The following is a 14,029-nucleotide window of genomic DNA, read 5'->3' on the forward strand; positions in this document are numbered from 1 at the left end:
AGCACACAAGGCTTAGCGGGCTTTTCTTCATGTATGCAGAAATCCGCAGCTCATTAAAGTGAAGATTAATAAAGTGTCGAGAGAAAATCTACAAAGTGCGATGCCAAAAGGTAAACGCTGCGAGTTATTGCACTGCATTGCGGCTGTGGAGAGGGGGAGCTGTACCCACTCTCCACAGCTGCTGCACCCTTCCTCACGTCCCACAGACCGCGTTCATGTATAAATCAAGAGCAGTGTCGCCGGCTCACACAGACTCTCTCTATTATTTCCAAGGCCTGTCTCATTACAAACAGGAGCAGAGGACCCACATTTATCTTAGGATTGTTAATTAAAAATCACCAGAATGATCAAATTGTCCTACAGGCACAGCCATAAAATTAAACAGAGCTTTTGCTTTGAAACGTATAAATTAATAAGAAATGCAAATCCTCCTCTGTCACTTGTGGTTTGGTAATATTTTGAAATATTCAGAGATTTCTTTTGTTTCACAGAAAAAAAAAAGTGTGGTTACTTTTAATAGGATTTCCTAATGAGTGCTGGTGAAAAAGACATTCATTACCATCCTACTGAAAAGCAGGTAACTGTTAGATTTGTGCCATCAACAAAAGCTTCTCTTTCTTGGTGAAACACTGACATTGGACACACTTTGGCTGACATTGTGAGGCTCTCTCTCCTGGCACGACTGCATCCCCCTGTAATCCAATTTCACTGCATCTAATAGATGGCTGTGTATTAATGAGATCAGTGTCATTAAAAAACAGAGTCGAAAGACTGAGATTACTTTGACTGCTGTCACTGTGCTGTGACTGCAATCTGTTGACTGTTTTATTGATGATTGTGTACTCTGTAAAGTTTATTTTTTTCCAAAACATTTACATCATTGCTAAACGTGACTGCTCTCGGTGCAAACTGAACAAAAGTGAACCAATATAAGATCCATCAATTTTAACTGCTCGTCCTCTTTGGGGTTGCAGAGCCTATCCCAGCTGTCACAAGGCGGGAGAGGAACATCCTGGATAGTTTGTCAGTCTCTCACAGGGCGAACAGAGATACACATTCACACCTACGGCCCATTTAGAATCACAAGTTAACCTAACGTGCATGTCTTTGGCCTGTTGGATGAAATTGGAGTACAGGGGGAACATGCACACTCCACACAGTGGCTGGGTGGTGCGTTCATACCCAGTGAGGTCACAGTGCAAACCAATCCACCATGACACACTGGAAAACACTTCAGTATTTACATTTCATCATGGACGATCACTCACAACTTTGTACTGGTTAGCGGTGACTCAACAATATGCTTGTAAGATGCTCCCATGTCTTTGCACAGCCAACAGACACTCATCTGTTGGGCTTCATGTTTGTGCCACTGGTAAGCTTTACAGTATTCTCAATCTATTGATTCATTTTGTACCATTTACCAATCTCATCTCAACCATTAGCATTTACTGCCAATTTTCCAATAAGTAATGCTTCCTTTCTCTTGTGATTACAGGCATCTATTTCCATGCATCTGTGCAGCATTGAATTCCTAGATTCGATTACCTGCTGCTGGATCTTTGCGGCAACACACAAGAGCAAAGGAGAGAGATTCTTCTATAAAGCTAAAGCTTTAATCATTTAGCTTTAATCATTAAATGACTGTTTTCCTTGACTTTAGCATCAAGTCAGAAATTGAGGATCAGTATCCTACATGAAAACCTGTTGCTCTTTACTGAAACTATAAATGAGAAGTCAAAGGCTAACAGCAGACAATAGACCAAATATTTTATTCAATGCGAGAGATCCTCTGTGGAAATGACTCAGCTATATCCAGCACTGAACCACAATGGCATAATAATCAGCAAGCTCAGACGACACCTATAAATAGAGCAGCACTCAGAGAGGTGAGGGTAGAGAGGAAGGAAAGGGGATAAAACAGAAACATTTTGTGTGCACAACAAAGCCTGTATGCAGCGAAGGAAGACAAAAAAAAGACAAACTCATTCCAGAAAATAGGATGTTCTTTTATTTTCAAACTGGTATGAAGTGTTTAAAAAGGATACTTGTGTGTCAAAGAGTCACAAAGGTAATCTTGAGGGAGTTAAGAGTGATAAACTACAGAAGGAGAATTATATACATACGCACACACACACAATTATGTGCACACAAATTTTAGCGATGACTGAAGAAACCCTGAGGATGGTTATACTTGAACGGCTTCAGACGATTAGGACCCCTGAATTGAAAGAGAAACCGGTGGTCAGAGATAAATCTTTCACCAAATGTATCAAAAAGTTTCCCACTTCTTTCTCTAACTGTACCTGACAGTGCGTAGGCACATCTTCTCACGGGGGAACTCTCGCGGTCCTTCCACGCTGTCGTCTTGTCCTTCTGTCTCCAAATAAACATCCAGGCAGACGCACAGTCGTGCAAACTGATTGGTCAGGAGCTGGTGCCCAGGACGTGGTCCTTGTAGTTCGTTTTTGAACACGTTAACTTCGCTCTCCATGGCCTTAAAAGTGAAAAAGGGGAGTCAAAAAGTGAAAAATGACTTGTATTTATAAACAATCATATTGAGAGGTTTTGAAATGTTCATACTCTGAGGTTGTCGTCGGTGCGTCCGCTGCGCTCTCCCTTCCAGCTCAGAGAGAGGGAGAAGACAGGAGATATCTCTGGGTATCTGGGACTCAGCACCACTGCAGCATTAAGACGAGCTGAAAGGGACACAGATGAGATTGCGTATAAAATCACATTCAAAGCAAACAAACAAAAAAAAACATCAGTAATATTCAGTTATGCTGTCAGCGACAGGATTTACCTGTGCCTCTTTCAACCACTCCCATAAAGTACAGATCAGTCTCCTTTGCCAGCCCAGCTTCAGTCACATGACGTGTATATGGAAATTCCTGCAAAAGAAAGGAAATATCAAAATCAGTCACACTTCTAACTAATGCTTTCTTTACATTTGAGTACAATCGTTTGACAATTTGTTTTCACTTACCAAGTACTCCTGGTAAGTGATTGTGGTCCAACGTGCCAAACGAGAAAGGATCTTGGCAGGAAAAAGGTGCTGACACTCGCTGGAGATGGGGATGATGCTGTGTTCTGATGACGGGAGCACAAACAAACTTAACAATCTCTTCATTACGATGATTCAGTGTGCAAGGCTGTAAACAAATAACATACCTAAAGAGGCAAACTGTCTGTGCAAAGCCAAGCGGGACTGGACTCGTCCCCTCAGCAGCTTCATGGTGTTCTCCATGTGGCTCGCACTCAGTGAACTACCCACGCGCACACCCTAAAAGAAAATTAGCAAAAGTTAACATTATACAGTTGTAACACATGGTGTATACTTGAGGTTAGCACACACGCACCTCCGAAGCGTCACTAGGAAAATGAAGTCCTCCGAGATTCTGAACCCACATGTAGGGATGGCCCAGCTCCTCCACATAATCGCCAAAGGAAATGATCCTAAAAATAACATAGGTTAATTCAGCCAGCTGTGATCCAGTACACACCACATCAACCATGAACATTACTTCCTTACCCGACTTTATCAAACTGGTAGCGATTCGCTGGATTGGGTGTTTCTCGTCCCTGGTCGCTGGTGTAGAGACAGCTGAGGAGAGTGTCTGACTTCAGGAGCTCCCTGGAAAAAAAAAAAAAAAGAGTCATTGTTAGTTTTTTTATAAGGCTGTCATAGTCAGAGAGAGAGCCAAATCCTTACGTTTACACACATACCCTGCGCTGATGGCCGTGTTGAGATCGGTGGAGGTGGACACTTTGGTCTTGACAGTCATAATGTTCAGATTCATCAGGTAGTAGAAGTAAAGATGGAGCACACTGCCATCTGTAGACACAAGGATGACAACACATGGTGTTACACTAATGGACTGCTATCTTAATCTTATATTCTCTCTACTCAATCTTTTCATTAATCCTGCCAGTGATAGCTCCTCTGGGTTTATATTACACTGCAGCGCATTACAGAGCAATAACAGGCCTTGGTCATGGCAGCAGCTAATGGCACCTATGGGATACCGGCTACACCGATGGTCATCATTCTCGCTCCACTCTCTGCAGTCACGGTGAACTCAGTGACACATTGTCACTCACTCACACCTACACCGCTCACTTTTTGCTTTTACTGCACTAGACCGAATGCTGCAGCTGGCAGCAGTGAGGATAACTAGGGAAAGGAGGGGCTCCAGAAATAAAAGCAGAAGTCAGACAAAGAGCGGTGATGAGAAAAACGGCTTACAAGATGTTGTAGGTGCTGCAGAACTACAAGGCTGCAAGCATCTTTCTCACCTCCATCCCTCCGCCCCCCCCCTTAGGTAGAGTTACGCCTGCAATGCAGATCTCCCTATAATCTGTCACTGTATTCCATATATCACCAGCAGAGGGAACACAAGGGTCAAGTGGTGTCATGTCACAGCCACAGTTGCTTTGTTTCACATGCCATCTGATAGGTGTACAGTTGCACAGCACCACATATATATATGTGGTCACTTTACAAGGGTTGGAGCACAAGGGGGCTGCAAATATTTGGGTTGAAGGATGCTGTGTGAATACAGAGAATGCTTTTGCCAACAAGGACATGAAGCACACAGAAAGAGTTACCTTTACACTTCAAGTCTATGCCTAGGGACAGAGGGTGCCTCTTCAGCATCTCTCGCCTTTTATCATCCAGCTGGCCACCTGCAGTTGGCCTTCTTCTCTTCTGTTAAATGGACAATAAAAAGCAATTGAATAAAAAGACAAAAAAGAACAAATAAATAAATAAAAGACATAATTCCAGTGACATAGCATCTCTAAAATGTTAGCCCCCTGCAAGCACATTTAAAAAGAATACTGAAAGGAAGCCTGAAAAGCAAACAGTGCTCCAGATGAGCTCAAATATGGAGATAGAACAAAAGAAACACACAGTATTTGCAATCAAATACAAACCTAAGATCCGGTTACAGTCACCGAGCCATTCTCAGTAAATATTTCCCAGAACACCCCCACTGCCACTCCAATCAATAGCTGCCACTCAATGCACAACAGCTATGGCTTCAGAGACAGTTAATGTGTCCAGAGCAGTGATTTGTATACTAACTAACAATAGACCTCAGTGTCCTGAGTGTGTGTGTTCGTTCATGAGTAAAGCAGTGCCTGATACTCACAGTTTTCTCTTGCTCCTCCTCTGCATCAGAATCACTCTCATCATCTGAATAAAGCCAGAATACACAGTTTTAAGTTTGTTGATGAATCCCAAAATGAGTCGTCTGTGTGTTATACATAGATTAAATGTGTGCCTTTGTACCCTGGGAATCTTCTGGAGGTTTGGACAGGGCTTTGGCCTCATCTACATCACCACTAATTGAGACAATCAGGTTCTTGTCTGCAATAAAATCAAAGCGATCCAAACTTCAATCCTTTAAAGAAAAACTAATATTTTGTCTTGGAAAACATCATTGTCTCTCATCCTTACTCACCACACGCCTGGCCATAAGCATTTGCTTGAACAAACAGGACATAGAGAGGTGGAGGCAGATGGCGGGCAATCTCCGTCTGCTTCTGAGTCTGTTCAAAAGGCATAGACAGGAACTCCTGGACTGGGAGGGAGGCCTGTGAACATACATAGGATGCATACGTGGTGTAAACTGTTGGCACAGCAGTTAAAAATTCACCTCAACAAGTACAAAACACCACCAAGCTTTTCTTTAGACTACAAACTATGAATTAACACAGCAATGATACCTGCATGATGGCATTAAGACCTGGCTGCAAGCTTCTCAGATGCTCCTTCTTCACCTCAATGCTCTTCTGAATTGTCTCCTTTGAGGCTAGTGATTCCTTGTATTTCTCTGCCAACCTGCATCCAACAATAGACTGTTAACAAGTGTTCAGTGTCCCTATTATCCATTAGCAAATTAGTTTTTAAACACAACATGCTGCAAACGCTTTGTGCAGGCACAAATCCTTCACTCTGCCTTGTGGTTTGTTTGTTTGTTTTTTAAATACCTCTTCCGTTGTTCAAGCTCCCAGTCCAGTCGCGCCAGTGTGAGTTGGTGGGGGTCATTTTTTGTGAGTTGAGGCCTGGAAATTTCTGGCGGTGCCTCCTGGTAAAACTCTTCTTCACTCACTAAGTCAATTTCTTCATGCTTAGACCTGGAATGGGGAAACGAGTACTTATTACTACTGGGAGACATTTATATACATTTCTGAAAAATGTATAAACTAAAAACAAGGGAACTAATAAGCAACAAACGTTATTCGAATTATTCTCTGTAAGTTAGGAAAACCAATGAGCAATTTTAAATGAAATCTTTTTTTTTTTTAACTAACTTAAACTCCAGACACTTGCTGATCTCCTTCTGAAGATGCATGACTTCATACAGCAGATTTTGCAGCTGAAGGTGCAGCACATCGACTTTCTGTTTTGCCTGAGGAGAGACAGAGAGATTAAAGTTGACTTGCAAACTCTAAGTAAATATTTTTACATGCATAATACAATACTGAAGTTTAATTGAAAATGTCTTAAGACTAACAAACTAAATCCAAAGGCATAAAAACCCTGATTGCTGACAGAGGCAGCTGCTACTGTTAGGTGCTACAAGGAAACCAAAGTGCTCAGTGGTCAGTTCTGGTTTTGAGGTCAGCACAAAGGAGACTTGAGGCAGCACTTTTTTAGTAAGCGAATGAAAGAGTGATAGTAACCTAAGCTGTTACTTGGTTTTACTTGAGAGTGCTTGAGACTTGCGTGGGAGTTACCTCGTGTGTCTGGTCTCTGCCTTTCTTTAGACGCATATGAGCAAGTCGATTGAGCTTTTTCAGATTCATGAAGTGGATGCAGCTCTGCATACGTTTCTTCTCAACCTCTGCACACTGAGGAGACATACAACCAGTCACCTTTCATTATTATTGAGAAAAGACAATAAATGTTATGGTGCTTTAGATATACTATACTACAAACTATGTGTAAGGTTTCTGCTGTACATGAATTGTTTGCCATTAAATCAGCATATAATGACACATTCTTACCCCGTCCTTGGCCTTAAGCTCTTGGATCTCACTCATGAGATTAGCCAGACTCTCACATGTTTCTTTGTATTGGAGGTAGTCCTGCTGAGGGTCCCTGGCATCAAGCTCCACCTCCTCATGATACACACGCACATCCTGGCCAAAAAAGTATATAAATTAGTAAGTAAATATATTACATAAATGTATAATGTCGATCCCTACGTTGGGTGAGTGCTGAGTGTTTGTATATGTGTGCATGAGGGTGGGAATGCATGTCTGTGTCTGTGTGTGCCTGTTTGTCTGTGTCTATATGTCAGGTCGGGTCTTAGACTCCACCTCTCTGGGAACTCCCAGGCCCTCCAAAGTGTGGAGGCCTATCTCCCCTCACCACACTCCCTGCCGGTGACTGATGCCCTCAGGGGTCGGTGCATTGGTGGTTCTTGGTGTCCGGGGCTGGGCGCTCAGGTATGTACCAGCTCACTCCCGGTGGCTACTTGGCGGGGCCTGGCGCCTGTTGCTCAGTCAGGCCTCTTCCGGGGCGCGGGGAGCCCTTGGGCCTCCGGCCTCTGGGCCTGCAGCTCGGTTCACTCTGGCACAGCTGGCTGCCGGCGGAGCCGGCGGGCACGCCGGTGCAGCCCCCTCTAGCTTCTGCCCGGTGGCTACTGGGTGACCCCTCGTCTGGGGATCCTCAGCCCTTCCCATGAGGGTGGCACGGATGCCCCTCCGGTGGTCCTCCTTGGGCTCTTGCACTCTGGGGCCTCTGGATGTCTGGGGCCTGGATCTCCTCCATGCCTGCTTCATGCCCTGGGGGACAGGGCTATGGCTCTCTACATCCTCTTGCAGACCATTACATGGGGAAACCATTTGAATACAAGCGCGCCGATCAACACAGGTGTGCACACGGGTGTTCACTGTTCGTAGACTTAAATCACACCTTTCTTGGCTGCTACTTCAAAGCACATTGTGTGCTGTCTGTCCTGCGTGCTGCACAACAACATTCAGTATTTACTGCTGTTTACACTTAGCTAGATTAATGCGATGGTGTTGTGTTTAGTATGTTGCTTTGTTTTGTTTTTTTTGCTTGTTTTCTATTCTTTTTCTCTCAACAGGTGATCCCGGAGATTAATAAATCAAAATAAATCCATTGGTATCCTTGTTGGTCTTCAGACAACAATTCTGACGGCTAAAGAACCAAATGGGACAGGCAAAAACCCCCCCCAAAAAAAACATAAATGTATATTAAGTACAAGGTTCACACGGGGGGTGGGGGCTGATAACACTAATCAGAAGAGAATGGATAAGTATAAGATATTAGTCATGGTTAAACTTGATATCATTTATTTAACTGCTCTGAGAGGTCTATGTGTGACTAAGTTAAATATGACTTAAAGGTGATATATTTTGCATTTCATACTTTGGTCTATAATATGCTGTGAGATGAGATGAGCTGCAGTATAAATGATGGATATAAAACACCTTTTTAAAACTGCTAATCATGCAAAGGTATTTCAGTATAGATCCAGAACAAAGACAGCATTATAATAATGGATTGGATTTATATAGCGCTTTTCAAGGCACCCAAAGCGCTTTACAATGCCATTATTCATTCACAATGCCATTATTCATTCACTCTCACATTCACACACTGGTGGAGGCAAGCTACGGTGGGGCAGACTGACAGAAGCGAGGCTGCCATATCGCGCCTTCGGCCCCTCTGGCCAACACCAGTAGGGTAAAGTGTCTTACCCAAGGACACAACGACCAGGACAGAGAGCCCGGGGATCGAACCGGCGACCTTCCAGTTACAGATACGCTTCCCAACCCCCTGAGCCACGGTCGCCCATATAAATAATATATTTATATTAATTGTAAATTGCTGAAAGCTGTTGAGTGAACTCTAAATTTCTAAGGATAAAATGTATGATCCACATTATAAAACACACAGGCAGAATATACCCCTTCAGCTGGAACTGACCTCCTGGATCATTTTAACTGCAGTTTAAAAACTCTGTTTCCATTAAGGTTGAGGCAAAAACACATCATGGAGCACAACCAGTCTACAAAGGCATGTGGGGAGGAGATGCTAGCAGCTGCTGAGGTGCGGCCCAAAGATAAACGAGTGACTCAAACAGTTGTGTTCTCTTTAACAGGAAGAGCAAACTGCGGAAGAAAATTACTAATTCGAGTACATGCTGGTAAAAGGCGCTTTTAGCAAGTGATTAAAAAGTTTGAACACCCCATGTAGAAAATATTTTTCAATTTCACTTTTATTATGCAACAACACTGCGCAGCTCCTGAAGAGTTACAAGGTTAAGATACTTTTGTTACTGTTAGACTAAAGTGTGAAGCAGGTATGTTATACTTTTACTTAAAATTTCTAGGGAAAACACAGGGATGTCAAACATAAAGCCCACTTTGATCTTATGTGGGCCGAATAAGTGAAACTCCCCATTCTATCAGTGTAAAGAAGCTACATTTAACTGTTTGTCTACATGATAAAAAAAAGTTGCTGTGAAAAGGGAAGAAATCTGTCAGCACAACACTTTGGACTTAAAATGTAAAAAATAAATGTTTAAGATTACAGAAAAAAAATCTGGTAGCTCTTCGCCCAGATGCTCCGCTTTTGTGTTGTTAGCAAGTTAAGAATTATAAATAGCTTGAAGTGTACAATCAGGCCTGTGAGACTCCTTTAGACACTCAGACATATCATTGATATGTCAGCCAGATGCTGCTCATTTTACGTTTTTGCTCGTTTCTTCACATTTTCCCAACATGCTTTCATGTAAATCCAGCGCCCCTGTCTCTCTGTTGGTCTGTACCACTACACTAAGTAGTGTAAAGTAGTGAAGTTTTTACCCACAGGCTGTCAAACATGCCCTACCTCCACCCTGATTGGAGGATAACTGCACTGCCAACACTCATGGACATTACACCTTATTTATAAATTGTATTTCTGTTTATACTTCAATGCAACCAACACCCCTACCTCTTTAAACTGTATTTATTATAACCTTATTTAGTATAGTTCCAACAGCACCCCCCCACTCAATGTGCAATATCACTGATCACACTGCACCTCTCAATGCACCTGCTAGTCAGATGGCATGTATGTGTATGTATATAGATGTAAGTGCTCATGTGGAAATATGTGTGTGTGTGTGTGTGTGTGTATTAGGGGTGCAACGATACTCGTATCGATATTGAACCATTCGATACAGTGCTTTCGGTTTGGTACGCATATGTATCGAACAATACAAAATTTTTAATTTATTTTATCAACTTTCCTTCTGACGATGCTGTCTGTGTCGAGCGCTCAGTGGATCTGCGCTCGACAGTGCAGCCTAGGCGGAGTAGTCGAACGCAGTTTCACTGAGCGCAGGGCAAGCTAGCGAGACAGAAGTTAAGCTCGTTGCAACATGGCAAATTGAACCTCCCCCACCCTCATTCAGATGTGGCGTTTGGAACTATTTTGGTTTTCATGTGAAGTATGACCCTGAAGGTAAGCATGTCATGGACAAAAGTAAAACAGTATGTTGGATGTGCCGCAATGCTCTATTAAATTGGTGGGAACTAGTGTGTTAGCAGGTTAGCTCGTTAACGTGTTGGCCGTCCAGCCCCACGCACAGGGCGATCTGTGGTAGGTCGTTAACGAGATTTGCCGTGTTGTGGAGTTAACGTCATTTCAGATTAACGCTGACAGCACTAGTGGGAACACAACGAATATGACTGCACATTTACTCTGACATCATCCTAGTGCAAAGACAAGTGGAAGCAGACAAAAACAACAAGCACGCATGCTACAAACTTTACCCGAGTCATTTAGACAGCCGTTAGCACATGATTCTCCTTATGGGGACCTGATATGCTTAACCACTTAAGCCCCACGCCCGGTACAGGGGCAAAAAGGAGGAGATCACGTCATATAAACCATTTCTACAACCACCAAACACACCGAAAACAAGCCGTGATTAAACGAGCAGTTACGTAAATGCGCGGAAGTCCGCTAAACAAACAAAACCGAACCAGAAATTCTTCAGACTTCGTGTAACCGGCTAAAGATGGGCTGGTTAGCTTCCAGAGCTATCACTGACTCCACACACCAGGTTTCACCACGATCAGACCACAATTCACTGAATGAGCCACAAAAGAAGACCACAAAAACACACAGCAGCGCAAATGCGCTAAGACAGAAAAGGGCTTACCGTCCTGATTTCTTCCGTTATTTTCGCTGGTAGCCGGTAGCCACGTGATTAACAGTAGTTGCCATGCCTACCTAGCCTCAGAGCAGTTTTCCGTCAACAACCTCCATTTTAGACCCACCTACAGACACGTGACTGAACAGACGCCACATGCAGTAAATTTGGGCCCACGTGGGTTTTGGCTTCACAACGTCTGATTGGTTGAGGTGCCGTGATTGTGACATCGTCACTGTGAACCTATTGGCTCAAACATTAAAAAGAGGTGTCAATCACGCAAATTGACCAAAAGAAACCAAAGTTACAGCCCCTCGGAGTTTAAAGGGCCAGAGGCCAATCAAACGCTCTATACGCGCTGCAGAAAAGGGCCGTTGCCATGTAAATGTGTGGTTAATTCTTCAAAAATATATATTTAAAAAAAGCATGTTTAGGCCTGTTAATAAAATTTATTAATTTCTGCTCTTTAATACCTAAAAAAATCAACTGGCATGGTGTCCAATTGTGTGCCAAAATTGGACATTTTTGTACAACGTCTGGATATTCATGTATTGACAGCGCTGTAATTTTTCACTGTTTCACTTTAGAAACATAAATCTTTGCACAGATGATGTTTATATGTTGGTTACTGGATTTCTGGAACCAAATGTGATCTGAGGCATATTTTTCAAAGGGTTATATGCTAAAAATGTTTTAAAAAATTAGGCGAGGATAAAAGCTACTTACTTTTTCTGTGTTCCAGTCTCAGTAACTTTGACACAGTAATATCTGATTCAATATTTACACCTCTGATGAAATTTCCCAAGTGTTAGCTTTATTTTGATACCAAGATTGTAAGGACAGAGTTTGTAATTGCAGAGAAATAATCAATTAAATTTGGGCATTACATTTTCGAGCAGGAAGCTCAGAAACCCCCTTGGGGCTTAAGAGGTTAATATGCTGCTGAGAATATACCCCAGAAGAAGTGTATAGTATAGCTTTTATTTTGGAAAGAGCCATTTCTCTGTAATAAACTCTCTTTTCCAAAGATAAGTGATTCCTCAATCAGATATAAATTTTTTTTATTACTTTGTTGTTTCAGCAACATTAAATTTAAAAACTGTACTTTTGAGTTAAAATATATATTTATAATTTTAATAAATAACAAACTAAAAAGGCATGAACATTTTTTTTGTATCGAAAAAATATCGAACCGTGACACCAAAGTATCGAACCGAACCGTGAATTTTGTGTATCGTTGCACCCCTAGTGTGTATGTATGTACGGATGCATATATGTATATATACATATATGTATGTATGTGCGTGTATGTTTGCAGGTGTATGTATAACATATCTTTCTTGTGTAAATGTAAAATTGTCTGTTATTGTGTAAATACTTACGCTACTGTGTACTTCACATACATGGAGAGATGCCAAACTGCCTTTCATTGTTCTTGTAACAATGACAATAAAAAAGCTATTCTATTCTATTCTAAATACTTAAAAAGTATATGAGCTTTTCTTCCTTCTGTACTGAAAGAGTATTAAATCAGGATTTTGCGACAAAAGTGGAAACGACCTCATTAAAGTTAGAAATTAGAAATCGTGGGTTTGGGGGAAAATGACCCAGATTTATTTTAAACAAGAGTCTCGCTGTTTGATTCAACAGTCTCTATGACTTCCATTTGAAAATGTAATTCAGATAGAAGATGTATTTGTGTAAAAGGACCACTTTAACTGTATCATCTTTAAAGGGCAGACACTGCTTAGCACATTAGGGTCTAAATACTTTAATTTTAAAATGTATACTAACGTCTGTGCATTACTGCCCAAAGCCACTTTGATAATGACACAGGTGATCGAGGAGTCGTGTATCTTCTCCTCAACTTTACCTGTTGGTCCGCATCTGCTCGACCCCGCTTCATCTCCGGGGTTGCTCCTTCGTTGCGGAGAACCTTGGACTTTCGTTTTTTCAGGGCGTCCGACGACATGAGTAGCTGGATAAAAATGGAAAATATGACATTAAAAGCCGTAAATACCTTTCTGTTAGCAAGCTGGCTAATGTTAGCACTCTGCTACGGTAGTTCATTGGATAGCAATCGTTAGTTTTGCGGCTCATTAAACCACATTAAACATGTTAGACGTTAAATAAACGACAGGCTATGTTCGACTTTATATATATATAAATATTCACATACCTTCTTGGTGCAAAACCGTTAATCACGAACAAATGAACCAACTCGCTGCTCTCACCGCAAAGCGCCTACTTCCAACGGAAGCCCTGACGTACCAAAACACCTCAAACAGGAGGAAGCAGCAGCAACTGCAGTGCCACCTTCCTGTTATCGTTTGTATCGCATTGTTAACGTTTGTATCGCATTGTTAACGTTCACAAATAGGGTTTCAATCTGTTGAATAATGCTTAAAGCTACTCTAAAAACTTAACATTAAAACTGCAAGTTAAGGGTTTGCTAACAATCATATCATGGACGAATATGCTGCACGTTTGTTTGTTCTTATGCACATAAATAAAAGCTAAAACTATTTTTGTGCAAGTCTTATTTTTCAAGTCATTCCTTTTTTCTATTAAAACCATTAAATGTTGAAAACTATGATCAGATCAGGTGCTTTTCAGTCCATTAAGGTTCAGCAGGGATTTCTTTTAGGAGACACTTTTCTTGTGAGACTTGTAGGTCTTTTGCCTCTCGTAAAGCCAATTAAACTGTGGGTATAAATGGTCACCTCCACACAGACCAATACGCTGTCACAGACAAAAAGAAAAATGAACAACACCAAAAATGTACTCCAATTACTTAACTGTTGATGTTACAATAGAAACATTGAAGGTAAGAAATGTTTTTG

The 14,029-nt window shown here is 41.8% G+C and overlaps 1 protein-coding gene across 1 annotated transcript; it reads right to left on the reverse strand.

Moving 5' to 3' along the window:
• Positions 1-1,988: 1,988 nt before the first annotated feature.
• On the reverse strand, positions 1,989-13,473 carry thoc5 (THO complex 5). Its single transcript, XM_006784176.3, has 20 exons — positions 13,366-13,473; positions 13,060-13,164; positions 7,015-7,149; positions 6,745-6,858; positions 6,319-6,416; positions 5,995-6,141; positions 5,731-5,845; positions 5,466-5,598; positions 5,294-5,371; positions 5,154-5,197; positions 4,609-4,708; positions 3,727-3,835; positions 3,533-3,634; positions 3,360-3,456; positions 3,172-3,283; positions 2,987-3,090; positions 2,804-2,891; positions 2,584-2,699; positions 2,307-2,497; positions 1,989-2,221 (listed from the first exon to the last, which is right to left on the reverse strand). The coding sequence occupies exons 2-20, from the start codon at positions 13,156-13,158 to the stop codon at positions 2,158-2,160; spliced, it is 2,046 nt and encodes a 681-aa protein (XP_006784239.2). The 5' UTR covers positions 13,159-13,164; positions 13,366-13,473; the 3' UTR covers positions 1,989-2,157.
• Positions 13,474-14,029: the final 556 nt, after the last annotated feature.

Source organism: Neolamprologus brichardi, chromosome 12 (assembly GCF_056152115.1).
Source record: "Neolamprologus brichardi isolate AB-2024 chromosome 12, ASM5615211v1, whole genome shotgun sequence".
Lineage (NCBI taxonomy): Eukaryota > Metazoa > Chordata > Actinopteri > Cichliformes > Cichlidae > Neolamprologus > Neolamprologus brichardi.